This window comes from Manis javanica, chromosome 14 (genome assembly GCF_040802235.1).
Source record: "Manis javanica isolate MJ-LG chromosome 14, MJ_LKY, whole genome shotgun sequence".
NCBI classification, from domain to species: domain Eukaryota; kingdom Metazoa; phylum Chordata; class Mammalia; order Pholidota; family Manidae; genus Manis; species Manis javanica.
The window spans coordinates 89,184,188-89,210,296 of record NC_133169.1 but is presented as its reverse complement, the minus strand read 5'-3'; the positions used below and the strand labels follow the sequence as shown (position 1 = coordinate 89,210,296).

At 42.4% G+C, this 26,109-nt stretch overlaps 1 protein-coding gene across 8 annotated transcripts in view; it reads right to left on the bottom strand.

Annotated features, from left to right (window-relative positions):
* Window positions 1-26,109, bottom strand: part of ARHGAP26 (Rho GTPase activating protein 26) — a 404,986-nt gene that overhangs the window by 245,537 nt on the left and 133,340 nt on the right. For all 8 annotated transcript variants that reach the window (XR_012125172.1, XM_073221874.1, XM_073221875.1 and 5 more), the window contains exons 10-11: window positions 24,062-24,156; window positions 9,596-9,674 (exon numbers count right to left, since the gene is read on the bottom strand). Coding sequence is in view for 7 of the 8 variants with exons in the window: in XM_073221874.1 (XP_073077975.1) it covers window positions 9,596-9,674; window positions 24,062-24,156 (174 nt within the window). In the remaining variant the exon portion in view is untranslated. The remainder of the gene's footprint in view (window positions 1-9,595; window positions 9,675-24,061; window positions 24,157-26,109) is intronic.

Sequence of the window (26,109 nt, the reverse complement as noted above, 5' to 3'; positions counted from 1 at the left end):
ACACTGAGCTTTAGAAAGCAGAACTGAGAAAAACGTGGGTGAATCCCAGGACCAGAAGTTTGAAAAAGGAATGCTATTACTACTCTATACAGCATGAAGCATGTGCCAGACACTCTGTCATGCATTTTACATACACTACTGTATGAAAAAGGAAAAATGGAAATGGTTGAGAAACATGAAAAAAGATTTTCAATCTCATTAGCAATTTGAGGAATGAAATGGAAATAAAACCTTTTCATCAGATTAACACACACACACACAAATTCAAAGGTTTGGAGAAAATGGGCACCCTCATAAGTGATTGGATGAAGTACAATTTGGTACTTTTTTACAGAGAGAATAATTTGTCAATATCTGCTAAGATATTAAATGTGCATACCATTCAACATGCAATTCCACTTGATATATGGCCTAGAAAAATGCCCAAATAGGTAAACAATGAAGTATATACAAGGATTCTGCTTACATCATTATAATGATGTAATGAAAAGCTGAAAACCACCTGTCAAAGACTAAATATTTAATAATTTATAGTAAAGCTATACTATGTAAAAAATTCCACAAAACAGAAAAATTTATTTCGTGTGTGTGTGTGTGTGTGTGCGCGCGCACGTACACAGAGAAAGATCTGGAGGGATATGCATTACATATTTAGCTCTATAAAGGGACTCCTTCCTTTCATTTTGGCTGGAGATGGAAGGTCCCCCAAGCACAGCACGCTGATGCTACTGCAACTAATGTCAGTGCCCAAGAGAGTGGGAGAGAGGCTTCTGAAGAATAGGCATGACTCACAGGGACCCCTCCGTTAGGATTTTCATTTAAAAACAAAATTAACACGACAACTATGATAAGTGCAAACAGTTCAGAAGTAAATGTTTGAAGTCCCTTTCACAACCAATCCTACTCCCCCAGAGGTCAATCTAAATAATAAAATAAAAAATAATGACAGAAGAGTAAAGGAGGACATGCAATGAAAATTTGAATGAGGGGCTCAAGCCTAGAAAGGTAATGGTATAAAGAGGAAGTTCCCCATGATCTGAGGTCCCCATAATCAAAAGGGCTTTGTTATATTTAGAACAAAGGAAGTGAACACAGAAGTACAAGTATTAAACAGTGGATATGTGAAGTTCCATAAAGGTAGGTGGGGAATTGCCAGGGAACAGCCTCAGTTTAAAACAAGTCACTCTAAACCACCCGTGCTTTAGTTTTCCTTAGGTTCGTTCATGCAATTATTTAACAAATATGTACTGAACACCTTCTCTTTGCCAAATACCAGGTGCAAAAGATATAAATCTCCCTTTCCCCCAAAACCCTGATAATGTTCCTGCCTTATTGGAGATGACAGTCCATCAGGGGGACAGATATTAATGAAAAAATCAAAGTAATCAATGTACAATTTCAAGCTGAGACAAAATCAAGAAGAAAGTGTCTCAAAACGTCTTTGCAGAGAAATGGAGAAATGGAGTTCATATACAGAATGCAGATGTCCGTGAACGTGGATGGTGAGGGAAAAAAAATCTTTGTTTACATTAGCCTCGAACTGAAATTTAGTATTTCCTTCAAACATGAACCTGGGCAACAGACCACTGTATCATTAGCAATATCTGCAACTTTGTCACCGATGGAAATCACAGATGTTTCCATATAATGTTAGGGCTGCTGCAAGTAATCTGAAATATTATTCACAAGAGTTATCAGACCTGCTCTCACATTTTACTATTTAATGCAGTAACACAGCATAAAACAAGTGGTCTTAATATTTTCACTGCTACATTTTTACATAATTTTCTTCATTTGTAAACCATGTATTTTATTTTATGCATTATTCTGAGAAAGAGTCTAAAGGCTTTACTTGATTATCAAATGAATCCATGGCACAAAAAAGATCAATGATCACTCAGCTAAATTCTGGTACAAGTAGGAAGATATGTGCCTAAATGAACTATAAAACCAAGGAATTCAAGTAACTTCAAATCTACCCACACACTCTCAAGTAATGGAAGCAAGTCAGTTCCCTAAACAAAACAACACACACACAAAAAAAACACCTCAGTTATCCTCAACCACTCCCTTTCGTTTTGACTCTAGTTTTCAACGAATATTTGCTGAGTGCTTACTCAGTGCCAGCCATTGTGCTGGGCGAGGGGGGAAGAGCAGCAAAGAAATCAAATTTCTATGCATGTGGCCTGTCATCTTGGTATCTTCACTGTCTATCAAAGTGGTGGTAGACAATCTGTAAATGTTTGCTAAACGCTGAAAGAAGAATGCCTAAGACCTGAATGAGTGCCACCAGCATGTTAGCAAGTCACAATGTTCAAGCAAAGAATCTTCTGGCTATCAACATTTCCATTTCTTAGAAAAGTTTCATCAACTCTCCAGCACAGAACAATTTCACAGGACCTCCTTCTCTTTTCTCCCTCTTGTAGCTAAGTTGCTTAGTCCCCAATTTTCATGAGAAATTGTTCTCAAGAACATCTAGCCAAAGAGAACAAGAATCGAAGTGAATAGTTTTAAATTTCTGTCAAGACTTAGGCACATTGGTATAATATAATTCATACTATCATGAATTCTAACTGTATAGAATTATCCACATGACTCAAAGACGAAGCTCTCAGCCAGCTCCCTGATCCAGTGAGTGAAAAAAAAAATGATGAAATGACGTAGAGGTACAATCCCATCTCCCAACAGCTGGGTGCCGAGTGGGGGAAATGAAGAGCTAATTAGAGACCTCACTTTCAGACTCGTGGCCAGTTCACACTATGTGATAGTATAACAAGAGCTCCAAAATGGGGCAGAACTACCCTTGCAAACTATCGTTTCACTGATAAAGGAGTGAGGGCGTCATCACCACACCAGAGCTTAGCAATTCCGTCCCACACTTTCTCCACCATCCATACTCCTGGGACCACTTATTTTTCCAGAGAAAGGAAAATGCAGGCACCAGCATCGAGTGTCAAGTTGAGCTTAGCATACAGCTGGGATTATGAATTGCCAGGCCTGGGCTGCATTGTAGCAAAGGAGGCTAACGATTACTTTATGCTGTTCCACTCATAGCTGGAACGTTTGAACTGACTGCTAAATGACCTCACTTTTTCCATACTAGTAAAAGCAAGTCCCTGCCCTGAACTGCGGTGAACCCAGGCAAGGGGACTAATAAATAAACTCTGTGCTCAAATGAGCCAAGTACTTTAGAAATGGAGCTAGAAAAAGAATCCAGATATTCCAGTATCTGCCCCTCCTTTCCCAAAAGATGCTAGTGAGAATAACTTCTAATGAGCACTTTACCATGTACAGGCCTTGTGCTAGGCACACTACATACATGTTGACCCTTACAAAACAATCTTATAGTAAGGTATTATTATTATCCCCATTTTGCAGGCAAAGAATTATGCCCAAACGGGACTCAGTCATTTTCCAGTGTTAGAGAGCCGTTAACAGTGATGGAATTCAACTCAGGCTGCCTATGCCCACATTCTCAGGTACCATGACATTCTACTACTGATCCTGGAATCTCATCTTAACAGTAATCAAGCTTACCTTTTCCTTTAAACACTCTGACAGCTCACTCTTACAGACATCAGGTGCAGAGCATAAGATGCGAGCAATGCAACTGCCCTCTATGAGTTCTTGAAGAATTCAGGGGCTAAAGTTTGGGCACAGCAGAGAAAGCTGAAAGAAGAGGACTCTATTCAGTCCCAAAGTCTACAAGGAGTAAAATAGAAGATTTCTTTAAAAGGGAGGTAAGCATAACAAAGCCACACTACTTTGTCCTATAGGAGTGGGTTTTCCTTCTTCTCCCCCTTTTTCCTTCCTCCACTGCAGTAGCCACAGAGAGCAGCTCCACCTAAAAGGAAGGGCAGATACCATTCAACTATGGACTCCTAATAATTCAGCAGTGTGTGTTGTATTAAAAATAGAGCAGAGCTGGAAGCTAGGAGACCTGGATTATCTATCGAAGATCAACCACTGACTGCTCTTTTAAGACAGTGTTCCCTCTTGTAGAGATAATGGTGTGATACTGGCCTAGATGTGGGCCTCTTTTTGCTCCACAGGCAGAGGTTGAGCCTTATGAAATCACCAATATCTGGCCATTTTTTGACCCACAAAGGTAGTAAGTTCATAGTTTCAAACTAATACAAGGATTTACACACAGTCTTTGATACTACACCACCTATTTCGTGTCTTCCTAATCTAATTCCACATTCCAACCTTCTAACCTTCTGGCTGTCAAAAAAGGTTCAAGTACTTGATCAAAGTAGAGAAATAAATTTTACTGAAAAATCTTTGGGATAATACCTCTAAAATAAGGAGGTAACAGAAGCAGTTCCAGATAGACACCATTAATCACAGATAAGGGAATATATGGAAACACAATTTTAGGAGGCTGATCCAAGCTCTGGTGCTCCAGGTTAGCCTGTATGTCCCACTGATTTACTGAAACATCTTTCCAACAGTGGAGAGAGAATAATAAATACCTCAGCTTGGGTGTGTATGTGTTGGCAGTGACAGTGGACTGGTAGTGATTCTAACCTGCTTGCTTTTAGCAAACATGCTTATAAGCAATATGCAAAGAGAGAAAAATAGATAACTTTAGTTATAAGAAATTGGGAAAAAGGAAATTTACTGTCTCTGAAACTTCTCTGGCTGTAGTATTTACACAGCTTGATCTAAAGCTCTATGTCCAATTTAAAATGGAAAGTCTCTTCTCAAAACTAAGAAAATGGCCACAGAAGATTAAAAGGAAAGCTATATGTGAATGCAATATTGACTCTATAGTTTGTCAACCCAGACTTAATAGAAAGAGAAAAAATCCAATGGCACCATTTCAAAACTTTATCTGACTAAGGTAGCTTGTACAATTTTTTTAATGGCTATGGACTCATATCTACATGCCTTTTTTTTTTCATTGTACTTCGAGCTATTTTATGTATTTATTTATTTTTGGTATCATTAATATACAATCACATGACCAACATTGTGGTTACTAGATTCCCCCCATTATCAAGTCCTCACCACATACCCCATTACAGTCACTGTCCATCAGTGTAGTAAGATGCTATAGAGTCACTATTTGTCTTCTCTGTGCTATCCTGCCTTCCCCGTGCCCCCCTGCTACATTGTGTGTGCTAATCATAATGCCCCTTATTCCCCTTATTGCTCCCTTCCCACCTACCCTCCCCAGTCTCTTTCCCTCTGGTAACTGTTAGTCCACTCTTGGGTTCTGTGATTCTGCTGCTGTTTGTTCCTTCAGTTTTTGCTTTGTTCTTATGCTCCACAGATGAGTGAAATCATTTGGTACTTATCTTTCTCCACCTGGCTTATTTCACTGAGCATAATATCCTCTAGCTCCATCCATGTTGTTGCAAATGGTAGGATTTGTTTTCTTTTATGGCTGAATAATATTCCATTGTGTATATATACGACATCTTCTTCATCCGTTCATCTACTGATGGACACTTAGGTTGCTTCCATTTCTTGGCTATTGTAAATAGTGCTGCGATAAACATAGGGGTGCATGTCTTTTTCAAACTGGGATCCTGCATTCTTAGGGTAAATTCCTAGGAGTGGAATTCCTCAGTCAAGTGGTATTTCTATTTTTAGTTTTTTGAGGAACCTCCATACTGCTTTCCACAATGGTTGAACTAGTTTACATTCCCACCAGCAGTGTAGGAGGGCTCCCCTTTCTCCGCATCCTTGCCAGCATTTGTTGTTCCTAGTCTTTTCTATGTCAGCCAACCTAACTCATGTGAGGTGATATCTCATTGTGGTTTTAATTTGCATTTCCCTGATAATTAGTGATATGGAACATCTTTTCATTTGCCTGTTGGCCATCTGAATTTCTTTGGAGAAGTGTCTCTTCATATCCTCTGCCCATTTTTTAATAGGGTTATTTTCTTTTTGGGTGTTGAGGCGTGTGAGTGCTTTATATATATTTGGATGTTAACCCCTTGTCAGATCTGTCATTTACAAATATATTTTCCCATACTGTAGGATGTTTTTTGCTCTGCTGATGGTGTCTTTTCTGTACAGATCTATATGCCTTGTATTTTACTTTCTTGTCCTACAGCTCTGGCTAGGTGTCCCAGTACTTTGCTGAATAAGAGTGGTAAGAGTGAAGTCTCTGTCTTGTTTCCATTCTTAGGGCAAAAGCATTCAGTCTTTCATCATTAAGCATGAAGTTTGTGGTAAAGTTGTGATTTACAAGTTTGGCCACATATCAAAGAGTACACTCCTTGAACAGAAAATTTAATGGAATATAGGTATCAGAATAGAGAGAAACTGTGTCATTTTTGCCTATCCCTCTTTCTCATATAACAATACTTTGATTTTCCCTCAGGGGAAGCCAACTTTCCCTAATCATTAATACTGCTCTAGTGCAGTGAGCAGGTGAGTCAGGTCTGGTCAATTCATGTATCCCATCCTCTGGGGTTTAGGTGTTTAGTTCAGTAAAACTCAAATATGGAATTTCTTTATTATGTAAATTACATGATATTATATAAAGCTCTCTTTCCACTAGACTCACAGATCAGGGATCAATAAGCTATGGCCCATGACTGAAATCTGGTCTTCTACCCATTTTTGTAAGTTTTACTGAAATGTGGCCACACCCACTCAAAACATATTGTCTATGGCTGTTTTTGAGTTGCAACAGCAAAACTGAGTGGCTTCAATAATGACCATATGGCTCCCAAAACCTAAAATACTACCTGGCCCATTTTATAGGCAGTTTCCTGACTCCTGTTCTTGATAATATGATGCAAACTAGAACCCCAGCTGCAAATATTATGGAAATTTCTGGATTCAGATAAGCCAGAACCACTATACTCCACAACATTTTTCAGTTATGTAAACCAGTAAATCCAGCTTCTCAGGCAAGTCTGAACTGGGTTTCCTTCCTATGAATTCAAATTCACTACATAGATAAAAACCACAATGCTCACTGTAAGAACACAACTCTAATTTCTTCCTGCATTAAATATCCATCAATACCACAAAGATATTTGACATTTCTTTTGGCTATTATGTCACTGGGTGCTAAAAACTATAATTCATGTAACAATTAGCTAAAACACTGTAAAATCAACTGATAGAGTGTTCTCTTAGGTTTTTCCCCAACCCACCATCCGAAGCTGTTACTGAACAATGCAAGAATCCAACACTGAACAATCAGCCACAGAAAACTGAGCTGTGTGTATAAAGAGAAATACCAGGTGCTGCCGCTAGCATCTCCTAAAACAAGGGAGATACTCCAGCCCGCGAGAGACAGAGGTTCCCACACCCTTAGCAAAGCCAAGACTCCCAAGGGGGCAGGCCTGACTGATTAGGGACACGGTGATTAGAACCCGAGCTGCTGATTGTGTATTGGGTATGTATCTCCAGTGATGTTCCCTAGAGGCTCTCAGCAATGGGAGACTAAATTAAGCCTAATATTCCTGCCAATTATGCAGTCATCACTTGTCTGTATTTATCTCTCTTCAGAAAACTAAAAAGCACACAAAGGTGTGGTTTTCAATGGAAGCTGTATGTTCCTGCGAAGAAATGACTTTGCATTATGTTTAGAAACAGAATTCCTTTGTGTTTCAGCTTGTTTTCATGTGTACATTCTGGAGCAAGGAGACATGTCTTTCAACAGTATGCTTTCCGTCTGCAGAAGCCAGATGTCAATCTACAGGAAGACTGAAGGGGTTACTAAGAAGACCCATTATATACGGAGAGCAAGTACCAAGTGCTGGGGAGAGTGAGGAGCGAGAGGCTTCCAGTGGAACTGGTAAAGCAGTTTTAGATCTCTAGCTTACTGGGGGGCAGGGCGGGAAGCATGTCGGCAGCAGGGGATCATTTACCCAGACCAAGAACAGTAGGCCCTGATAGGATGTTTCTTTCTGGGTATTTCCCCCCGTATAACTTGATGAATCAAGAGAGTCAGAGAAAGTACTGTGAAGATGAACTGTGTGAGAATTCTTAGAAGGCAATTCGACATTTTATCTGTATTAAATATGAAAACCAAAAACGTCTAAGGCTAGACATGGGTTCAAACTCTAACTGCCGTGCTGGTACACCCCATGGTTCTCTTCTTCCTTGAAGCAGTAAGATGCCCTGTGCTCTGGCTGGGCCTGTGGTTGTCTGCATTTAGCCTACATTCCCATTCTCCTTTGTAGATAACAGGCCACATACCTAAATTTGGGCCCTGGAAGTGGCATGTGCACCTTCTGGGTCCCAGATGCTTTCATCTCCATTATCTGGCTGGAAAATGGTGATAACAGGAACCACCTTGGAAGCCATGCGCTGACTATAACAGAATGACACTGCTGGGCATGGGCTCCTCGCCTCTGGCTCTGAGAGAAGTTGCTTTCAAAAGCCTCTTAAGATAAGCAGCTATTGTGTTTGCAAAGCCCTAAAGGTAGAAATGTGTACCTGCTTTTGAGGGAGTTTCTATCAGCAGAGAAAACCAGGGCTATCTTATATTTTAGCCCAGAAGAATTAAGATTAAATAATGTATAATTAGAGTTTAGCAAACTGTGCCAAAATCCTTACATAGTCCTTTAAGCTGTGCTCTTATATTATTAAATAGTATAAAAACATTAGTTATTTGTTCACACTGAGCTAACTGAACTGAGTTACATATTTGTATACAAAATAACTGAGAAGAACAGTCCATTAATCAATATAAACACCTAACCAGGGTAGGCTGAGAAAGAGACACACAAATGAACTGGAATCATCTATACTGGACACCCAGCTTAACACAGAGCTCTCCCTCAAAGGAGGACATGGCCTGATGTCCCTTGCACTCATTTTCCCCTCTGGATAATATCTTCGCAAGTGATCATTATTGGCTCTCTGACATTTTGGATTCTTTTTTGCCTTTTACTGGTAGAACATGGTGATGGCACTGTTAGGATTTCTGTAACCTTCAGATTTGCTGAACATGAGTTGAGATCCCTGGCACCAAGATAAGATGACTATTCTGGCTCTAGGGACTTCCCCAGGGCTCTTATTTACATGGGTTCTACATGTCACAAGATGCAGAAAAATCACAAGATTACATCACCCAGGGATGGCCAGCATCTCTGATAGGGGAGCACGGATCACATTACCATGCTTACCTCCCTCCACCTACCTTGACAATCCTGCTAAGTGTAATGGGATGTGGGCCACTATGGCAAGAGGCGGGTGAGCCAGCCGGCAATGAGAAAAAATGCTGCCTAATCTGTACACTTTAATGATCACATACCCCACTAAAATGGATTTGAGATAATGCTCTGCATCCTACTTCATGGAGCCACCAATACATACTCAGTCAGCCAGCGTGCACTCTGCCTCCTCCAACGGACCTGAGGGCACGCCAAGCGCCTGCGCGAAGGGGCAGCGTCACGCAGCACCCCTGCCTTAGGACAGAGAGGCCAACGCTCAGGGACCATAGGCACACGGATGTGGTATCAACAACCACGAACATCAGCCCAGGGACAAAAAATGCCCTCTGGTACATTGGTCTTGAGCACCCAAAGCTTCAGGGCAACAGCAAAAACCACTGCAGGAGGGAAGTAACACACTCAGGGCCTTCATTCCTGCTCAGCTGCCCGGAATCGTCACTCACAGGTTCCCGGCCGTCCATGGCTTCCATCCACAGCCTCCGGTCCTCTTCCGACAGCGCCTGCATGGTGATGACCCCCGGCCTGCGGAGAAAGGTCACAGACATGAACCCGGTGCCACAGGTGGAGAGAGCCTGATGCAGGTGACCCTTAAAGCGACAGCCACATGACACAGTGAGAGGTCACTGGCGTTAGGGACCCTGCGAGAGGCAGAGCCCCCAGCTTCTCAGTGCCTCCCTCCAGTCTCAGAAAGCAACGCCGTCCCCCAAGTCCCTCTCAGGAGCCCATCTCCCTCAGGGAGGCTGGGAGAGACAAAAAACACCACCCTACTTACAGGCAAGGGACACAGGTGCGTAAAGGGACCCCTTCAGACCTTGTTTGTTCCTTGAGACCTTACTCATTCCTTTCCTTCAAAATGCTTCACAAAGAGCTTTACTCACAGGAAAAATGAAATAAATTGTGTTAAAGTGAATGGAATTACTGGACTTGAGATACGAAGTCAGGGAAACAGCCAAGCCGGAGGGACCCTGGTCTCCTGATACCTAGTCCCATGCTTCTAAACTGCTTTTGACATGGAGGAGACTTTTGGAGGTGATAGGCTTTGTAATTATATTAACTGCACATAGGGTTTTTTGAGGGTTTTTTTAGTTGAATGCTTGCCACGTCAGGTGCTAAGTCTTTAAAGGCATTGCCTCTTCAACTCTCTCATTGAAGTCTGCTTACTCTTTCCATCTGGGCATAAGCCTGGCGGAAAGCATGCATACAATACCGAATGGTGCCAGCTGTGTTCCCCTTACACACGGCGCTTCACAAGAGGAAACGTATGCCGTAAAAATGAACTTGGGAGCAGGGGAAAAGAGCCCTCTTTGCACATGAAAGGAGATTTTTACTTAGTAGAATTCATATTTAATACAGAATTATTATTCTATATGAATAATACAGATGAGCCCCAGAGAGTCTATAAACCATCTTCCCTCCTCCAACAGTATGTGGATTTTTCTGTAGAAACAATATGAACTATCAGATTATCTATAAAGATGCAACCCTCAAAACGTTAACATTGATCATTTAAACCCTCAACTTTAAAGTTGAGAAAACCTAAAAGGAAGGAAAAGGTCCCCTGGGTGCAACTGAGTCCTACTACTGTCCGAGCCTGCAGCACTGCTGAAGATCCCAGAACATGAAGCAGTGCACACACACAGGCTTGGCCACGCATGGGTCTTTCACTCTGACCCACTTACAACAACTGCTCCTGGCTCATTTCCACAGTTCCGACGAACGTGCTAGATCTAGTCCCGTCAAACATATTTTAAATATCACATTTGTTTCTTTTCACTGATCATCCCTCAGTATCTCCTTAAAAAAGTTTTCAAAGATGTGAGCATGTAAATACAGAGGGGTTGAGGGTATGAGGGGCTCTGGAGTGGGGCTGTGAACAACTGCACAGGGCGGGGGGCCTGTCAGGGGAGCATGGGCAAGCAGGGGGTGAGTGGGCGTTCTGAGCATGAGAGGGACACTGATTCCCAAGAGGCGGTCATTCCTGTGGAGGCCATGCTGGGCACTGGTCCCTGACACAGACGACGTAAAGGACACAGTACCTTCTGTCTCCACCAGCACCTGCCAGGGCCCACCCTCCTCTTCTCAGACGGTCTCATTTGCAGACCCGAGTGCCCATTCCCCACCACGGGCCTGCTCTGTGCACCAGGCCCACGGGTGTCTGAACACTGCTGCAGCCATGGCTGCAGAGCTGACGTGCTGGCTTGGAGGCCTGGTGGAAAGCCTTCTCCTCTTCCACCTCTCAAGGAGCCCAGCACAAAGCCATGATGCCTTGGAGGTACAAAGTCTACGAAGCTGCAGGCCACTGCAGAACTCTCACGTCCCTGGACCTGGGTGTCCCTGCATCTTTGAGTGTCACTCGGTGTTGTACCTGCACCACTGGCTTAAGAATTGGGCCTGCCCTTAAAATGGAGATTCCCAGACCAAACCCACCTTATTAAATCTGAGCATCTGGGACCAGCCTGGGAACTCGGATTCTAACCACCCCCCTGGCTGATCCTGGTGCACATTAGGTCTGAGGCCTACTGTCCTGGGCTGCCCACCTGCCCCCACCACTGTCCTTCCTTTTCTCCGTGCACTGGGGAGCAGACACCTCCCTCTCTACAGCAGGGCCAAGCAGCCAAAGTGTCCCCAGGTCATTGCCTGCTAGGTGCTCGCTAGCGAGCACCGAGACGGCATTGTTGCCCGGCACACTGAGACCTCAGGGACCTCATAGCTGCCACATCACCTCCATGGCACACAGGGTGAAATTTCTGCCCAGAGCCACAAAGAGTGAGTTCAGACAAAGTTAGAGGCTGTGAAGGGTGGGCCCCTGGGCTTTAATAACCAGGAAAGTCAACAGGACTTGTTTCCATTTCAAGAAGAAATATCAAAATATAAGTTCTTTTCACATTGTGCTTCAGTTCCCCTTTTCGGTGAGAGGGGTTGTGGATGTAACACACTTAGTTCTAATTCTTTTACCCCAAGTTCAGATAATCTTCTCTCAGCCTTATGTACACACATCTGGATACGGTACCATCCTTTCTAGGTATCTAGAAAACATTCCTTCGGCTCCAAGTTTCTTCTCCCTCATAATTTAAACCACTACTACATAAATCTCTTATGTGTGAATTTCCTAGAACAAGGTAAAAGGATCAACTTTCTTTATTTTGGAATCAAACAATAACTTGCTGCATTTGCCCTCCCTGTGTCCCTACCAGCCACATTCCTCAAAACAATATAAAACAAGCAAAACTCTCAATTACTCTACATTTTCCATGCCAGTCCCTGGGAGACAGCACACTTTCATGTGGGACAATTTAGTTCATGTTTGAAATGCACCTGGCGTTTCCTACCAAAAGTGGAGAGAAAGGGAAAGAACTCTCACTGAGGCGGGGGAGGGAGGGGGGAAGTTGGAATGATGAGGGGAAAATATAAAACAATAAAAGATAAATGGAATGAACAAGCTCCTCCTAGCGCTACAAAGAACTGTAGTATCAGCACCCCAGCAGAAGAACCGCACTAACAACCTAGCACGACATGCCGGATGCTGTGCTGATGGATTCATTTCATTTTCACAGCTACGCGGTGAAGCTGGTATATTCTCATTATCCCACTTAACAGATGAGCAAACAAAGGCTCAAATAGGTTAAATACCTTGTCCATGGTTACAGAGCCAGGATCTGAGCCCGGCAGCCCAAAGCCTGGGCAGGCGTGAGGGCACCACCGCCCCAGAGGGCCCACACCGACCAACGTCTCTGAGTCAAGACGCACAGAGCCCCCCTGCGAGGTCCTCGGAAGCTCCTGTGGGGGATAAGGGCTCCGCCAAGTCTGGAGGGCTTCAGAAACGAGAACACCACCGGACACCACTGTAGGCAAACAGCCAATCCTATACCAAAAACCCAACAGCGCCCAGTGTGACTGCGGCTTGCGTCCTACAATGGCGCTTCTTCATTTTTTTCTGCTTCAAAATACCCAAGAGATGGAAAGGCAGAGAGTTTTTTAAGAGAACACAAAAAGCACCAATCATAAAAAATATAGATAAAAAAGACTTCACAAAACTGAACTTTCATTCATCAAATATACTATTAAGAGAGTAAAAAGGGCAACTATTAAGAGAAGGTATTTGTAATATTAATCTCCAATGAGACCCATATCCAGAATATGTAAAGTATGCCAAAAAAAAAAAAAAACTCAATTAGCAAAGTGGGTAAGAGACTACAGTCACTTCATAAAAGATGAGAAACAAATTGGCCAGCAAGAGCAAAAGGTAAGGCCCAACAGGATGATTCATCAGGAAAATGCCATTAAAAACCACAATGAAATTGTGTAACAAACACCTTCCTGAACGAACAGAATTCAAAAGATCACCAACGCCAAGTACTGACTGGCAAGGATGTAGAGTCACTGGAACTCTCAGGTACTGCTGGTGGGAGGATAACTGATAAAACCTGGCACTCTGGCACCATCTACAAAAACTGACCGTATACCTACCCTTGGACCTAGCAATTCTACTTCTGGATACATACCGAAGAGAAATCGGTGTGTATGTCCACCGAAAAACACATTCAAGAATGCTCACAATTTTATCAGTGTCTGCAACAAAAAGCCAAATATCCATTGATAAGAGAGTTAATTGTTGTATATTTAAACAATGGAACACCACACAACAATAAAAAAGAACCAACCACTGCTACATGCATCAACATGAATGAATCTCACAGACAACGAGGGAAAGAACCATACAAACAGTAGGATTCCATTCACATGATGTGTAAACACTGACAAAGTCACCTATGGTGACACGTCAGAGCAGTGATCCCGTCCTGAGGAAGGACTGGGAACAATGACTGGGAAGGGGCACAAGGAAACCTTCTGGGGTGACAGAAATATTCTATAACTTGATCTGGGTGGTTACACAGGAGGGGTGTCTATGTGTATGCAAAATCATCAAGATGGAGACTTAGATCTGTTCAGTTACTGTGATCACACCTCAATAAAAAATGTTTTTAAGTCCCCAAGAGATACAACTTCTCCTCAGTAACTTACGCTCACTAGTGTCCTGACTCTAGCGCTTCCTAGCTGTGTAAGCCTGGTGCACAAGTTAGTGAACTACTCCATGCTATTCTTTAAAATGCAGATAATAAGGGCACCGACCTCATGGGGTTGTTGTGAAGGTTAAATGAGATATTTCTAAGGCATTTCAAAGTGCCAGACACAGAAAATGATCCAAAAACTAGTCGTTATCACAAGGCAAATGGAGGTTGGGGTGGATGGGTAGAGGAAACAGGAAGGCAAGGGTGGAGTAAAGTCGGAATTATGCACAGGGAAGGGCAGGTACATACAGTTTGAAAAGGAAAAGAAATGAGCCACAGGTGCTTCTGATACACATGGCCCCACCCCTAACACACTAGCACACAGCAGTGAAAATCACACCCCCACCACAAAGCAAGCAGGGTAAGGGATGGAGTGACACACAGCCTCTGACACCATGGCCATTTCCTTTTCATCCTGAGAAAGTACCAAAGTGACCTACTTCCCCTTTTTGGAACCAATGTCTGATAATTCATAACGACAAATAAAGGGTCTTCAGCAAATTCTAGAGAATCAGCCTAAGAACACCCTCTACCCAGCAGATAAGAGAATGAACAAATGACTTAAAATCCTTTCTAGAGCTCAATCCTAAGATTCTACTTAAAATGCAGTACCTCCTTTTCACTCTCTATCCTTGGGTTGTTCTATATCTGGATCAACTTAGAGATTATGAACAAGGATCTGCAATCCTAAGGTAGCCTCCCACCTCTCAGGCTACAGGGGCCAAGCAGAAAATGGTTATTCGACTATCACAGAGCAAACTGCTAGCCACCATTACCTTCTTCAACTCTGGCCTCCAAAAAGAGCCCACAGAAAGCATACATAGTTTGGTAACACATCCAGGAGCTGGGGCCACGGGTACCAGCTCGTAGCCTTCTTTACCAGCCAAGAGCAAGCAGAATCCCAAGCAGCCCTGATTCCAGGGTTACTCGACAGCTTTCCTGCTCTAATCTTACTCCTGAGTCTGAGTCAACAATACTGATCTCAGCGGCTTGGCAATTCACCCACTTCCTACTGGATGAGTAAATGCTACTGCTGACTCCACCCCACTGCAACACACACGCTCAGAATCGGACAGCACTGTTCTTGCTACATCAACCTCCAAAGACCTAGGGTTTATTCATGAGACTATAAATCTTCTGCTGGCAAGAGTTCATTCCCCAGTTTCTACCCACACTACAACACATTTAAGGGTCAAGTTCAGAGTAAAAGAGGGACTGTAGCACCCACAGAAACACATGTTCTCACAGCCAGTGTCTAAACCTGCCTCACGCTTACATAGGAAGACAGGGGGACATGGTGAAGGCTTGGAGAATGGCTGCCGTCCACAGGCAATAAAAGCTATGCAAGCACCAGGACAGGACATGGTTCCTTACTTCTAAAGCGCTACTAGGAAAACAGACTCCTAATGGTTCCTGGACAACCACAGCGGTTCAAATTCAATAGATCTTCATTTACACAAAGATGTGGCCAAAGTCACACAGAATCTTCTCAGAGAATGGCATCTCTTTCATGTCTGTCGTGAAATTACAGACTCAAAGGGCTATGGAGACCGGGCAAGTAAGTAAAGTCAATGAACTGGGTAAGAAATTCTTTACTGACCCAAGGAAAACAAGCTCAGTCACATTTTCCTTAAAACATGCAGCCCTTTATTTTTACTTTTGCATTTTTTGATAGAGTCATAGGAACAAAGAGTATTTCCGCTCTGTGGGAAACATAACAGTGCAAGTGCAACGCAAAGTGGCAGCTGGCACCTGTCATCATGGTGCGGATAAGGGGACCTGGCGGGACTGCAGCAAAGTGGAGAGCACATGCCCTACCCAAAAGGCTTCTACCATGCAGCCCTATCAACAGTTGGCACATGGGGAGTGCTATCAACATTTACAGATTTTTCCAACTTTAAAATATTGCCTCAAATGCTACTCAAACCAAACCAAACACGTCTGTGGACCACCAGTTTGCAACTGCTAGAGTCTGTCTGTCTTTCTATACCTCTCTTTACTGATTTCCACTCCAGGTTATCATGGCATGTTATAAAGTCATCTCACATATTAGGACCAAAAATGATGCATTGTCTGTATTCCTGATTCACCTCACAGTCAATCAGCAGAGCATCTCCAGCTCAGCAAAAAGGAAGAACTTAGGCTACTTCCCCATTTTTCCCAACACTCAGGACCCAGTGACATCACTGGAGGGCAATATTGATCTAACTACCATTTGGAGATAAAAAGTTATGACTGCATAATTATGCACAATTTGAGTTACCCCATCGAATATCCCTGTGCATTACAGATCCTTGTACAGAAGAAGAATCCACAATATACCATGATACCCTGAGTAGGGCACAAGTGAGAGACAGAGAAAGTGAGAGACACACCAGAAGTTGCAAACTGGTGGCCCCCAAATGCAGCAGATATTTACTAAGTGTTTATTAGAGGCCAAGCACTGTGCTAAGGACTTTACCTGGATCATCATTTATCCCTCACAACAATAACTGAATGAATAAGGTGCCATTATTATGCCTCTTTAAATAGCAAAAACTCAGAAATTACTTGTTCAATGTCATACCGCTAGTAGGTGGCAAAGCCTCAACGTGAATCCAGTCTGCGGACTCTACAGCAGAGGCCGCCCCTGGCCACAGCACTGTGCTGCCCCAGAGTGCGCGCAGCGATGGGCCTTGGGGTCTACAGCGCCCAGCTGCTTAAGGGGAGGGCGGAAGCAAGAGGGGGCTCTCTCCCTCTCCTCCTCCCTGCCTCCCTCCTTCTCTCTCTTTCACACACACATATACAAACACACACACCGCTGAAGAAGTTTTCAGAAGCAGGTTTCTAATCAATACTTAGAAAAGATCTGATCCTAATAAATGAATGAATGAATCATAAACTATTACATCCTATAGCACTAACCTCTCAGAAGGAAAAACTCTTAAATAATTAGGACCATAGCAATAATAATATTCTAAATAGTAAATATTACTAATCACATCAGATAATTTCCTACATTTTTATTTCAAAGGAGACTTGAGTTGTAAAATATCAGGTGGTCCAGACAAAACAATCTTTGGCACATTAAACAGCATGGTCTTCAAATGGAAGAGACACCGACTGAGTGCCTGTTACGTGCCAGCCGTGATGCTAGGCGCTGGGGACTCAGAAGAACGCAAATGTAAACACACGGTGCCACACACGGTGCCCGGAGAAAGCATTACTCATGCGGGATGAGTAAGACTCAGAAGAGTGCAGGCGCTTGTTACCACTGTTGATAACAAACTATGAAAAAATACTCTAATTCAAGAAGTCTTCTAGTTCATTTATAAATTTTTTTCATTTTTATTATGCTTTCTCATGATGAATAGAAATGTACATAAGCGGAATTTACTGGTTGAGTTGTCCCCCTCTCTTCAGTTATGTAATCGCAAAATTTTGGTTTAGATTTTTTTTAGAATCAAACATTTTATATTTAGAAGTTGGCAAATGAACTTTTATTCCTAATCAATAAAACTCCAAATTTCACTACGCAGACTAAAGAGTAGAAATACAGTTGCCTCAGTCACCCTGCATAAAGTTTATTAGTCACCACATCCCAGTTCTTACTTAAACCAGAACCAAACAGTAAACATCCTCTCATGTAACAACAAAAAACAAAAAAAACAAAACAACTCAATGGCAAGTTCAAACTGCATGAATTCTAAAGATTCCAAGAACCCCTAGTTTGCTTGCTTCACAGAATGGCCCAGAAGCAATCTAGAAAGCACACTATTTCCCCGCACTCCACCCCCACCCGAGTCATGGAAGTCAGAGCCGGCAGCCTTGGAGGAAGGAAAAAGCCATTTCCTCTCTGAAATGTCAGTGGCTTTGAGACCAGCACTCGACTCTAACCAGCAGGAAGGTAAAATCAAATATTATTTCAAACAAGGGGTGTAAAGGCGAGGGGAGGGGATGTTTGAAATCAGGAAAAATGGAGTCATCTGTTGTAAAAGATAAAGGCTCACTGGAGCAAGCGGGGAAAGTCCGCCCCCCTGGTTCTCAGCGCACTGGACAGCCGACAGCACTCGGCTGCTGTTTTCACCAGCCTCAAATGAGCTGTCCCTTTAGCAAAGGGCCTCACACTTCAGTTCAGAAAGCAAGGTAAAATGCAGTGTTTAAACAGAGGCTAGATTAACTGAGCATGCTTGCTCCTGCAAGAAAGTGGGTATGAAATGATCCATCATAAAAGGTTGGGAGGGGAAGGCATTTCTAAAGAAAGAATGAATCATTTAGAATACTTTTTCTTTAAGCGTAACAGTCACATGATGATTTCTTTCACAGAACACCCACCCACCCACACATCCACTCTTAATTGTCAGTTTATAAAGGACAGCTAATCTTCAAGTGAACCTTCATATGGTTACTAATGCATATACAAAGCTGCCATCTAGAGGTTGAACACTGAAAAATCTGTTACATAAGATGATCCTTTCAGAAAACACACACAATCATACACAATTTCACAAAAACAAGTGCATGTATACACACCACATTCCAAACTAGAAGCAACAGCATTGTTTCAACTTAAAATCAGTATGGTTTCCTGTTGTGACCATAAATTGGAAAGAGGGGCATAAAACTTTTATATAGGAGATACATATATAAATAACAGGTTATTGCATAATATAGTTTAAAAATGGAATCTTCCCCTAGCAGCTGTTCTGCTCATACACACTTAACTCACCTGTATTCACTCTCAGCTTATAGATGACTTGAAACATCTTGGCATTAAAGAAAAGGGACACCATCAAGATGGGAAAAAAGGGGCTCAAACACCCACCAAAGCTAAGGTTCACCATAAGAATGAAGTCCCCAGGTTTTAGGGTAAAGGAAAAAAATTAAAAGGCACAACCTTTCTGACATAGGGCTGCTCTGGAAGGAATATCATTGCATTCCATCTTCAAAACAATCCTGCAAGGCAGGCATGACGAGCCCCATCTTATAGATGCGGCTGAAGCCCTCGCTCAGAGCCACCCAGCTAATAAGGGGAAGATCCCAAGTTCAAACTGAGAACTTCAATCTTTTCCCTGCAGCACACAGCCTCCTATAAAATCATTTCTGAATTAAGGGTGGTGGTTGATGAGAGGATTAGGGTAGATTTTTTGGATGTCCCATAAATCTTCCTACCTCCACTCTCCCTACTTTAACCAGCCTTTCATATTTCTGGGGCTTTACTGTCCTACCTACACAGAAATGCAGCTTGTGTGTGTTCTTGCTGAAGTTTTGGTTTAAGTAGCAACTAACATGGTTAAGCTCCTGTTGTCTCTTACAGAGAAGTTTGCTGAAGGAAAGAACAAAGTACTCTAACTCAAAAACTGCATTACCACACGAAACAAAATCAACCACCACATGCACACAGTACTGTATTAAAAGCCGCATACAATGATGTTACTCTACTTCTGGAAACAAATTACCTGACACAGATATTTAGAACTGAACAGAGGTGTATAAAACATACCAAATCAGCCAGCCAACCAATACAAAGGAAAGCCCATATACTGTGCAAATACACAGTATGTGGTGGGAAGATGAGGGTAGAGTTAATCATGGATGTGACATATATGAGGTTGGGACTGGTTCAGAGGAAACCTGTCCCTCTTTACCTATTTGTGGAAGCTTGCAAAGGGAGGACTTCAGATGTGATTTGAAAGTAAAATCAGATGACTTTCAGGAAAGAAAGTCCAATAGATTCATAGTGCTTCATTAAATTTTATATGCCCACTGTCGGTAGAGTCTCTGACATGTAATTTTGCTTAATAAGTAAGGGAGGGAGGGAGAGAGGGAAGGTGGGATTCAGGGTGTTCTGTTCATGCCATCACATGAATCCCTCTGTTTGTCCCATTTCCCCCACAACATTCTGGTCCTCCAAGTTTGCTGAAACACTCAACATACTGGTCTGTGCCCCTTTAGTTGTGTGAATGTGTATGTGTGTGTGCATACACTCTACAATCAGAGGTAAGCTCCATGAAGCCAAGGACTACGCCTATCTTGGCCCCCATTACACCCCTAACACCAAGTATCCTGTGGTTGCTAACAAGCTGTCCTTCACTGGCTGCCCAGCTCTGGAGAGCGCCACTGCTGGCAGTGGGGCGTTTAACATTCCACATAACGTCTTCAAATGCATGGACCCCTCTTGGAGTCAGCTAGCCCTAGAAAAGTAAGGCATTCTAATCATTTCCTTTCCCAAAGTATAAATACCACTGCTCGAGAGGCTACAGTGATTCAGTGCATCAGAAAGAAGCCTGCTGTTTCCTTTATTTTCCATATGGTTTGGTGGCTCCTCCTGGAAAACATTTGGGAGAAAATATCCATGTGTCACTTACATCTGTGAGAAATTTCTTAAAAATAAACAGATCCAGAGATGGAGAGGGATGACTACCACCATGACTCTTAAGCTTAAACAAATATTTTCTCTACATTTGCTCATTAATTTCCCTAAGATGCTGCCTGGTGGAGTTAATTTACTCAAAGTGACTGAAGACAGACACTGGAAAGTACTGGCAATTCACATACCACTAATGGCTGCTTTTAGATGAGTCCCAATCTATTCAGCAATTTTACACTAAACTCTTTCAAAAAGAATCAGCACATTTTAAGAAAGAAAAAAAAAAGATAAATCTAGTCCTCATTCAACTAACCAATATAAAATACATGCCTTCAAGGACGCGGTGCTATGGCAAGGTCATACAAAGGCACCAAAGAATGCTCTTTATCAAAATGTTAAGAAAGGAAGATTTTTAAAAAGCTAGTGAAAGCTTAGGCGCCTGTCAAGAGTATCCAGAATAAGGGGGATGATTCACGTGAATGTGCTTTGTGAGGCGAGGTTCCTTGTTAGTTCAGGAGTGTGCAGGGGGCTGTCCGTCACCTGCAGGGCTGCCCCAGCTACTGTGGCTGCTTCAGGGGGAGCGGTTCCCCGATGGATCCTGCGTTCCTTTTCCAGGGCTGCTGTAACAAAGCACCACAAACTGGATGGTGTAAACAAGAGAAATTTATCGTCTCACAGGTCTAGAGCCCAGAATTTACAGCAAGATGCCAGCAGGGTGGGCTCCTTGTGAGGTGCCTGAAGGAGAATCTTCCAGGCCTCCCTCTCAGCTCCTGTGGTTTGCTGGCAAACACCGGTGTTCCTTGGCTCGAAGGCACATCACCCCGATCTGTGCCCTCGCTTTCACGTGGTGCTCTCCCTGTGCACGTCTGAGTCTGCATCCAAATCTACCCTTTGCAGAAGAATACAGTCCTACTGGATCAGGGCCCAGCCTAAGGACCTCATTTCAACCTGATTACCTCTGTAAAGGCCCTATCTCCAAACAATTTTCATTTTTAGAGACTGGGGATTAGAACTTCAGCATATGAATTTTGGGAGTGCACAATACAATCCATAAAAAATATACGATAGGAAAATAAGAAAATATTCTTTGAAGCACATCGTGGCAACACTGAAAAACTACTACGAGAAGCACGGTTTCACTTAAGCTGTGCCACAGTCTAACTGCTACAGTCCTGAACTGAACTTAAAATAAAACCGGAAATTCAAAGAATTATCACATTGATCGGGTAGACATGCTACCTTGAACTGAGCAATTTCTCACTTTGAAATGGAAGAAAGACACAAGAATTTCTACTAACTTTGACTTTTTAAAGTTGGGAAGAGTAAAACCCTTTTGAAGGAAAGCCAGAGACATCAAGAGTTAATATTAGCCTGTGATACATTTGCTCAGAATAGTCCGGGGGTCGGCAGCAGTTTCTTGGGTTTGAACAATCTCCAAAACTAGTTCTGAAAAGAGCAGGGGGAAGGCAGGCACTAGACAAAAAGGGACAGGTGAGATGTGATCACGCGAAAGTCAATACAGAAATGTGTAGGATGCAGAGAAGGGAGTTTAGGCCTACTTTTCAGATATCAAAGATAAAAGAACTTAGATACAAGAATTCAAAGTAGATTTCTAAAATGTATTCAGTATTAAAGAGGACCTTGACACACAGAGTTCAAGAGCTATGGATCTCAATCCCAAAGCTCTGAATTAACAATTTGATTTCTTGCTCAGCTGTGGACCAGAGTCACAACAATACTTCCTACAGGACAGATGTGTCAGGGATTAACCCCTTACTGTTAGGATATGAGGATTAACAAATTGAAAAAATGCACTGGGATACAAGGCAGGCAGTCAACTGATAAATGGCACTATTGCTGTAATTTCTGACTTACACTAGCCTCCCTAGAGAAGCTGAAGTGAGTGTCATGTTAAAAATAAAAGGCAGAAGAAAAGGTGTAACAGAGCAAAAATACCCATTATTATCCATGCAACACCTACTATGCGCCATGCACCCAGCTTGTGCTATCTGCATTGCCCCTCTAAGCTATTAGTCATGTGAGGACCTTCTGAAGGTCGCAGAGTAGTAAATATAAGAACAGAAGCAAGTTTGCAGCTTCTGCTCACCCATCATCAGTTTGTGATGCAAATGCAAATGGATACAGCGAGAAAGCACTTCTCAGATTTCAAAGCCAGCAAGTTGAACACTCAGTGGTGTCTGTGAAATGCAAGTACTGACAGCACTGGGCTCATCACTGGAAAATGTTTCTGAAATATTCTAAGTTTTCAGACAGCAAAATGCCCGGAATGAACTCCTATGAACCTCAGTTCAAAGCCCACCTGAGCCTTGGGTAAGACTTGTCCCTCTAAACTGCAGGTTCCTCATCAGTAACATGGGGCAAGTACCCCATGGGCTGTAGTGAGGGTTCCATGACATAGGTATGAACAGCAGTCAGTTTCGGGAAAGCGCTCTCTTACTGCTAGTTCTTTCACCCTTCCTCCACCTTTAACTAAAACAGGTTTCACTGTGGAGGTTGCTGTTACTTTTTTACACCCAGTAATCTGATTCAAGAGACTGGGAATCACCTTGTCTATAGCTATCTGCCTCTCCTCCATTTAGATAAGAATTAAGCTCCTTAGCAAAGGAGCTTGAGCTTTCTTGTTTTTGTTTTATATTATTGCTGGTGCTTTTTACAATGTTTTTAACAAAGCAAATGTTTTTATATGCTCTGAGAAAACTATTGTGATATGAGTGTGTTCAATGCACCAACTATAAGAAAGGAAAAAACAGCTGAAGAGCTATTTCAAAAAGCCGATCTCAAAATCATCTCTACCCCCAAAAGCCAGAGTAGGTCTGGGGCAGGTGATCTAACAAGCACCCCGTGGGAGCTGAGGGCAAGTGGCTCTCACCACAGAGAGATGCTGATATGATTGACTCACACAATACTGACCTCCTGGAATGTCACTTCCTAAATAAAGGTTACAGCTTTTGCTACAAAATAACATGAAATGTCAGCACTGACCCCCCCCCACCCCCACACACAGCAGTCAGTAATAGGTGAAATGCTGTAACACTGTGTTTTTTTTAATTGAGTAAAACTTCTTCCATCCTTCCTTTACCCAAATCCTTTGAGTCACTTTATTAAATTTAAAAAAAGTAAAACATTTTAAAGTAAAATATTTCAAATAGCTGATACACTTACGCTAAATAGTCAGTTTTCTTTAAACATCTACTCAACCTCCAGAGACATAATACACATTCCTGAGAATGGAAGCCCTAACATTAAAATAAAACATACCAAACAAGGAACTCAGCACTGACTGTAAAAGAGGGGAAACAAACAATCTTTGCCAACCAGGAACTGGCCTGAGGCCTATTTCACACTGAGTATTAGTAGAAGGATGGAGAAGGGAAAGGGAGCAGAGACGATGGAAAAGCTCTGACTGAATGGAACAAAGCGAATCCAAATCCAGTAATATCTGTTCCTGGGAAAGGGTGGGAGCTACTCACCTGTCTACCGCTTCTACATCGAAGCAAAACCTCTTCTCAATAGAGTCTGTTTTTCGCCGTGTGCAGGATTTGAGGGTGACTGATTCATCTTCTCCCTGTTGAGGACACACAGACAATCAAGATGTGCCAGACCGTGGGCCCTGTTTGGCTCCAGCACACCACAAACGTGCCATATAAACAAGAGTGATCATTCCATCTTCACATGACCATAGGAAGGTGTCAGGTTGATCATGAACCTCAGGAAGAGCTTCACGTAGCTAAAATTTGTAAACTATGCTGTACTTAGAGCCAAACGTCTTCACTACAAGTAGACCAAGATGGTATAGCATCAACCCGTGGTAGATTGACTCCTGTCGACACTGTGTTAAGCAGGTTTAACATGCAGGTTCGATAAGGGTTGCACAAAATGGCCTTGAGGTTTCCTCCCAACTCCAAGTTTCTGTGATCTTGGTTCAGTCATCACTTCTTCAGGAAAGCCTCCCTGGCCAAGGTCACAGGCCTCCAAAACATGTCCCCATCGCATCATGTACCTCTCCCTCCTTCGTGGCGCTGACCAAGCTGAAACTGTCTGTGGCACAGCTGATGAACTGCATCATGTAGATTAGATTCTAATTAGACTCATTAGACTCTAAGCTCCCAGAAGGCAGGGACTGTGTCTGTTTTTTAGAAATCATTTTCTCTCTCTGAACCTCAATTTTCTCCTTTGTAAAAGAGGAAAACCAGACCAAACAGGATCATATAGGACAACAAAAGGACTAAGAAAATATAAAATAAATATAAGGGGCTATTAGAAAAATTAATCATTATAAATCAAACTCCTAACGTAGCACTCGTTATGTGTCAGGCTCTATCGCAAGAAATTTATAATCACTAACTCATGTAAACCTTTTAAGAACTGAGTGAGGCGTTTACTACTATTCGCCGAAGTCCTAGGAATCCCAAACACCCACCCTAACTGGTCTCTGCCCTTCACTTTCCAGTGTGATAAGAAAAGAGAGGAGAAAATGCAAGATAGCTCCTCTTCCAAGGTTTAGGAAAGCACAAGAAAAAAAGCCTAAAAAAAGGACTGTGTGACAGAATAACTCAGTGAAGCTGATTTCTAGAAAGACTTAAGAGTCGGAAAGGGACTATGACTCAGCCCAAAGTAAGGGCTAACTATTTCCACTTCATGAAATTTAGGAGACATCAGTTAAACATAAAAGTTTAATATCCCTTCTAACTTTCTAATTTCTCTCTGTTTGCATATTTTAACATGTCTGTTTCCCTGAGATTATTCCACCTCAACAAGAAACATTAAAAGGGCTTTGGTTTTTTTTGTTTTGCTTTGTTTTGACATAGGAAAAGAAAAGAGATGCTGATAAACTCCTGTATGTGGCTTACATAACAGAAAGCCAGGAAGAAAAACTGGACGTGGTGAAGAGCACGGGGGCTGCATGATGGAGGAGTGAACAGTTACGGCAGATGCATCTGATATTACTGACCCGGGAAGCCCAATTTCAAAGCCAGTGCTCTTAACCTCTACACTGTAATGCCCACACACATACTAGCCCAACACGTGGCACAAAATGTATCACAGAGAGGACCAGGGTTGGAATGCTTATAGAGGACTAATTTAGCAACAGATTAAACACAGCTGAAAAATTTTTTAAACCAGAGAAATTAGCCAGAATGGAGTTCAGAGATTCAAAGAGATGAAAAATATAAATATATTTTTAAAAAATACTTAGGTGTCTCCAGAAGAAGATAAAAGAATATGAAGGGACAAAATTTAAATGATAATTGGTGAGAATTTTTCAAACTTACTGAAAGATACCAATCTTCAAATCCAGAAATGCCAAAAATTCCCAGCTCAAGAGATTGAAAAAAAAGAAAAAAAGCACACATAGGGACCATCATAATGAAATGTAGCATATCAAAGGGAAAAAAAAAGATATTATTAAAAGCAGACACAGAGAAAAGACAGATCAACTGAAAAGGAAATGCATTCAGACTACAGCGAGTGTGCCCAGAAGAAGAAAACCTTCGGAGCACAGTAAGATCGACAGCTG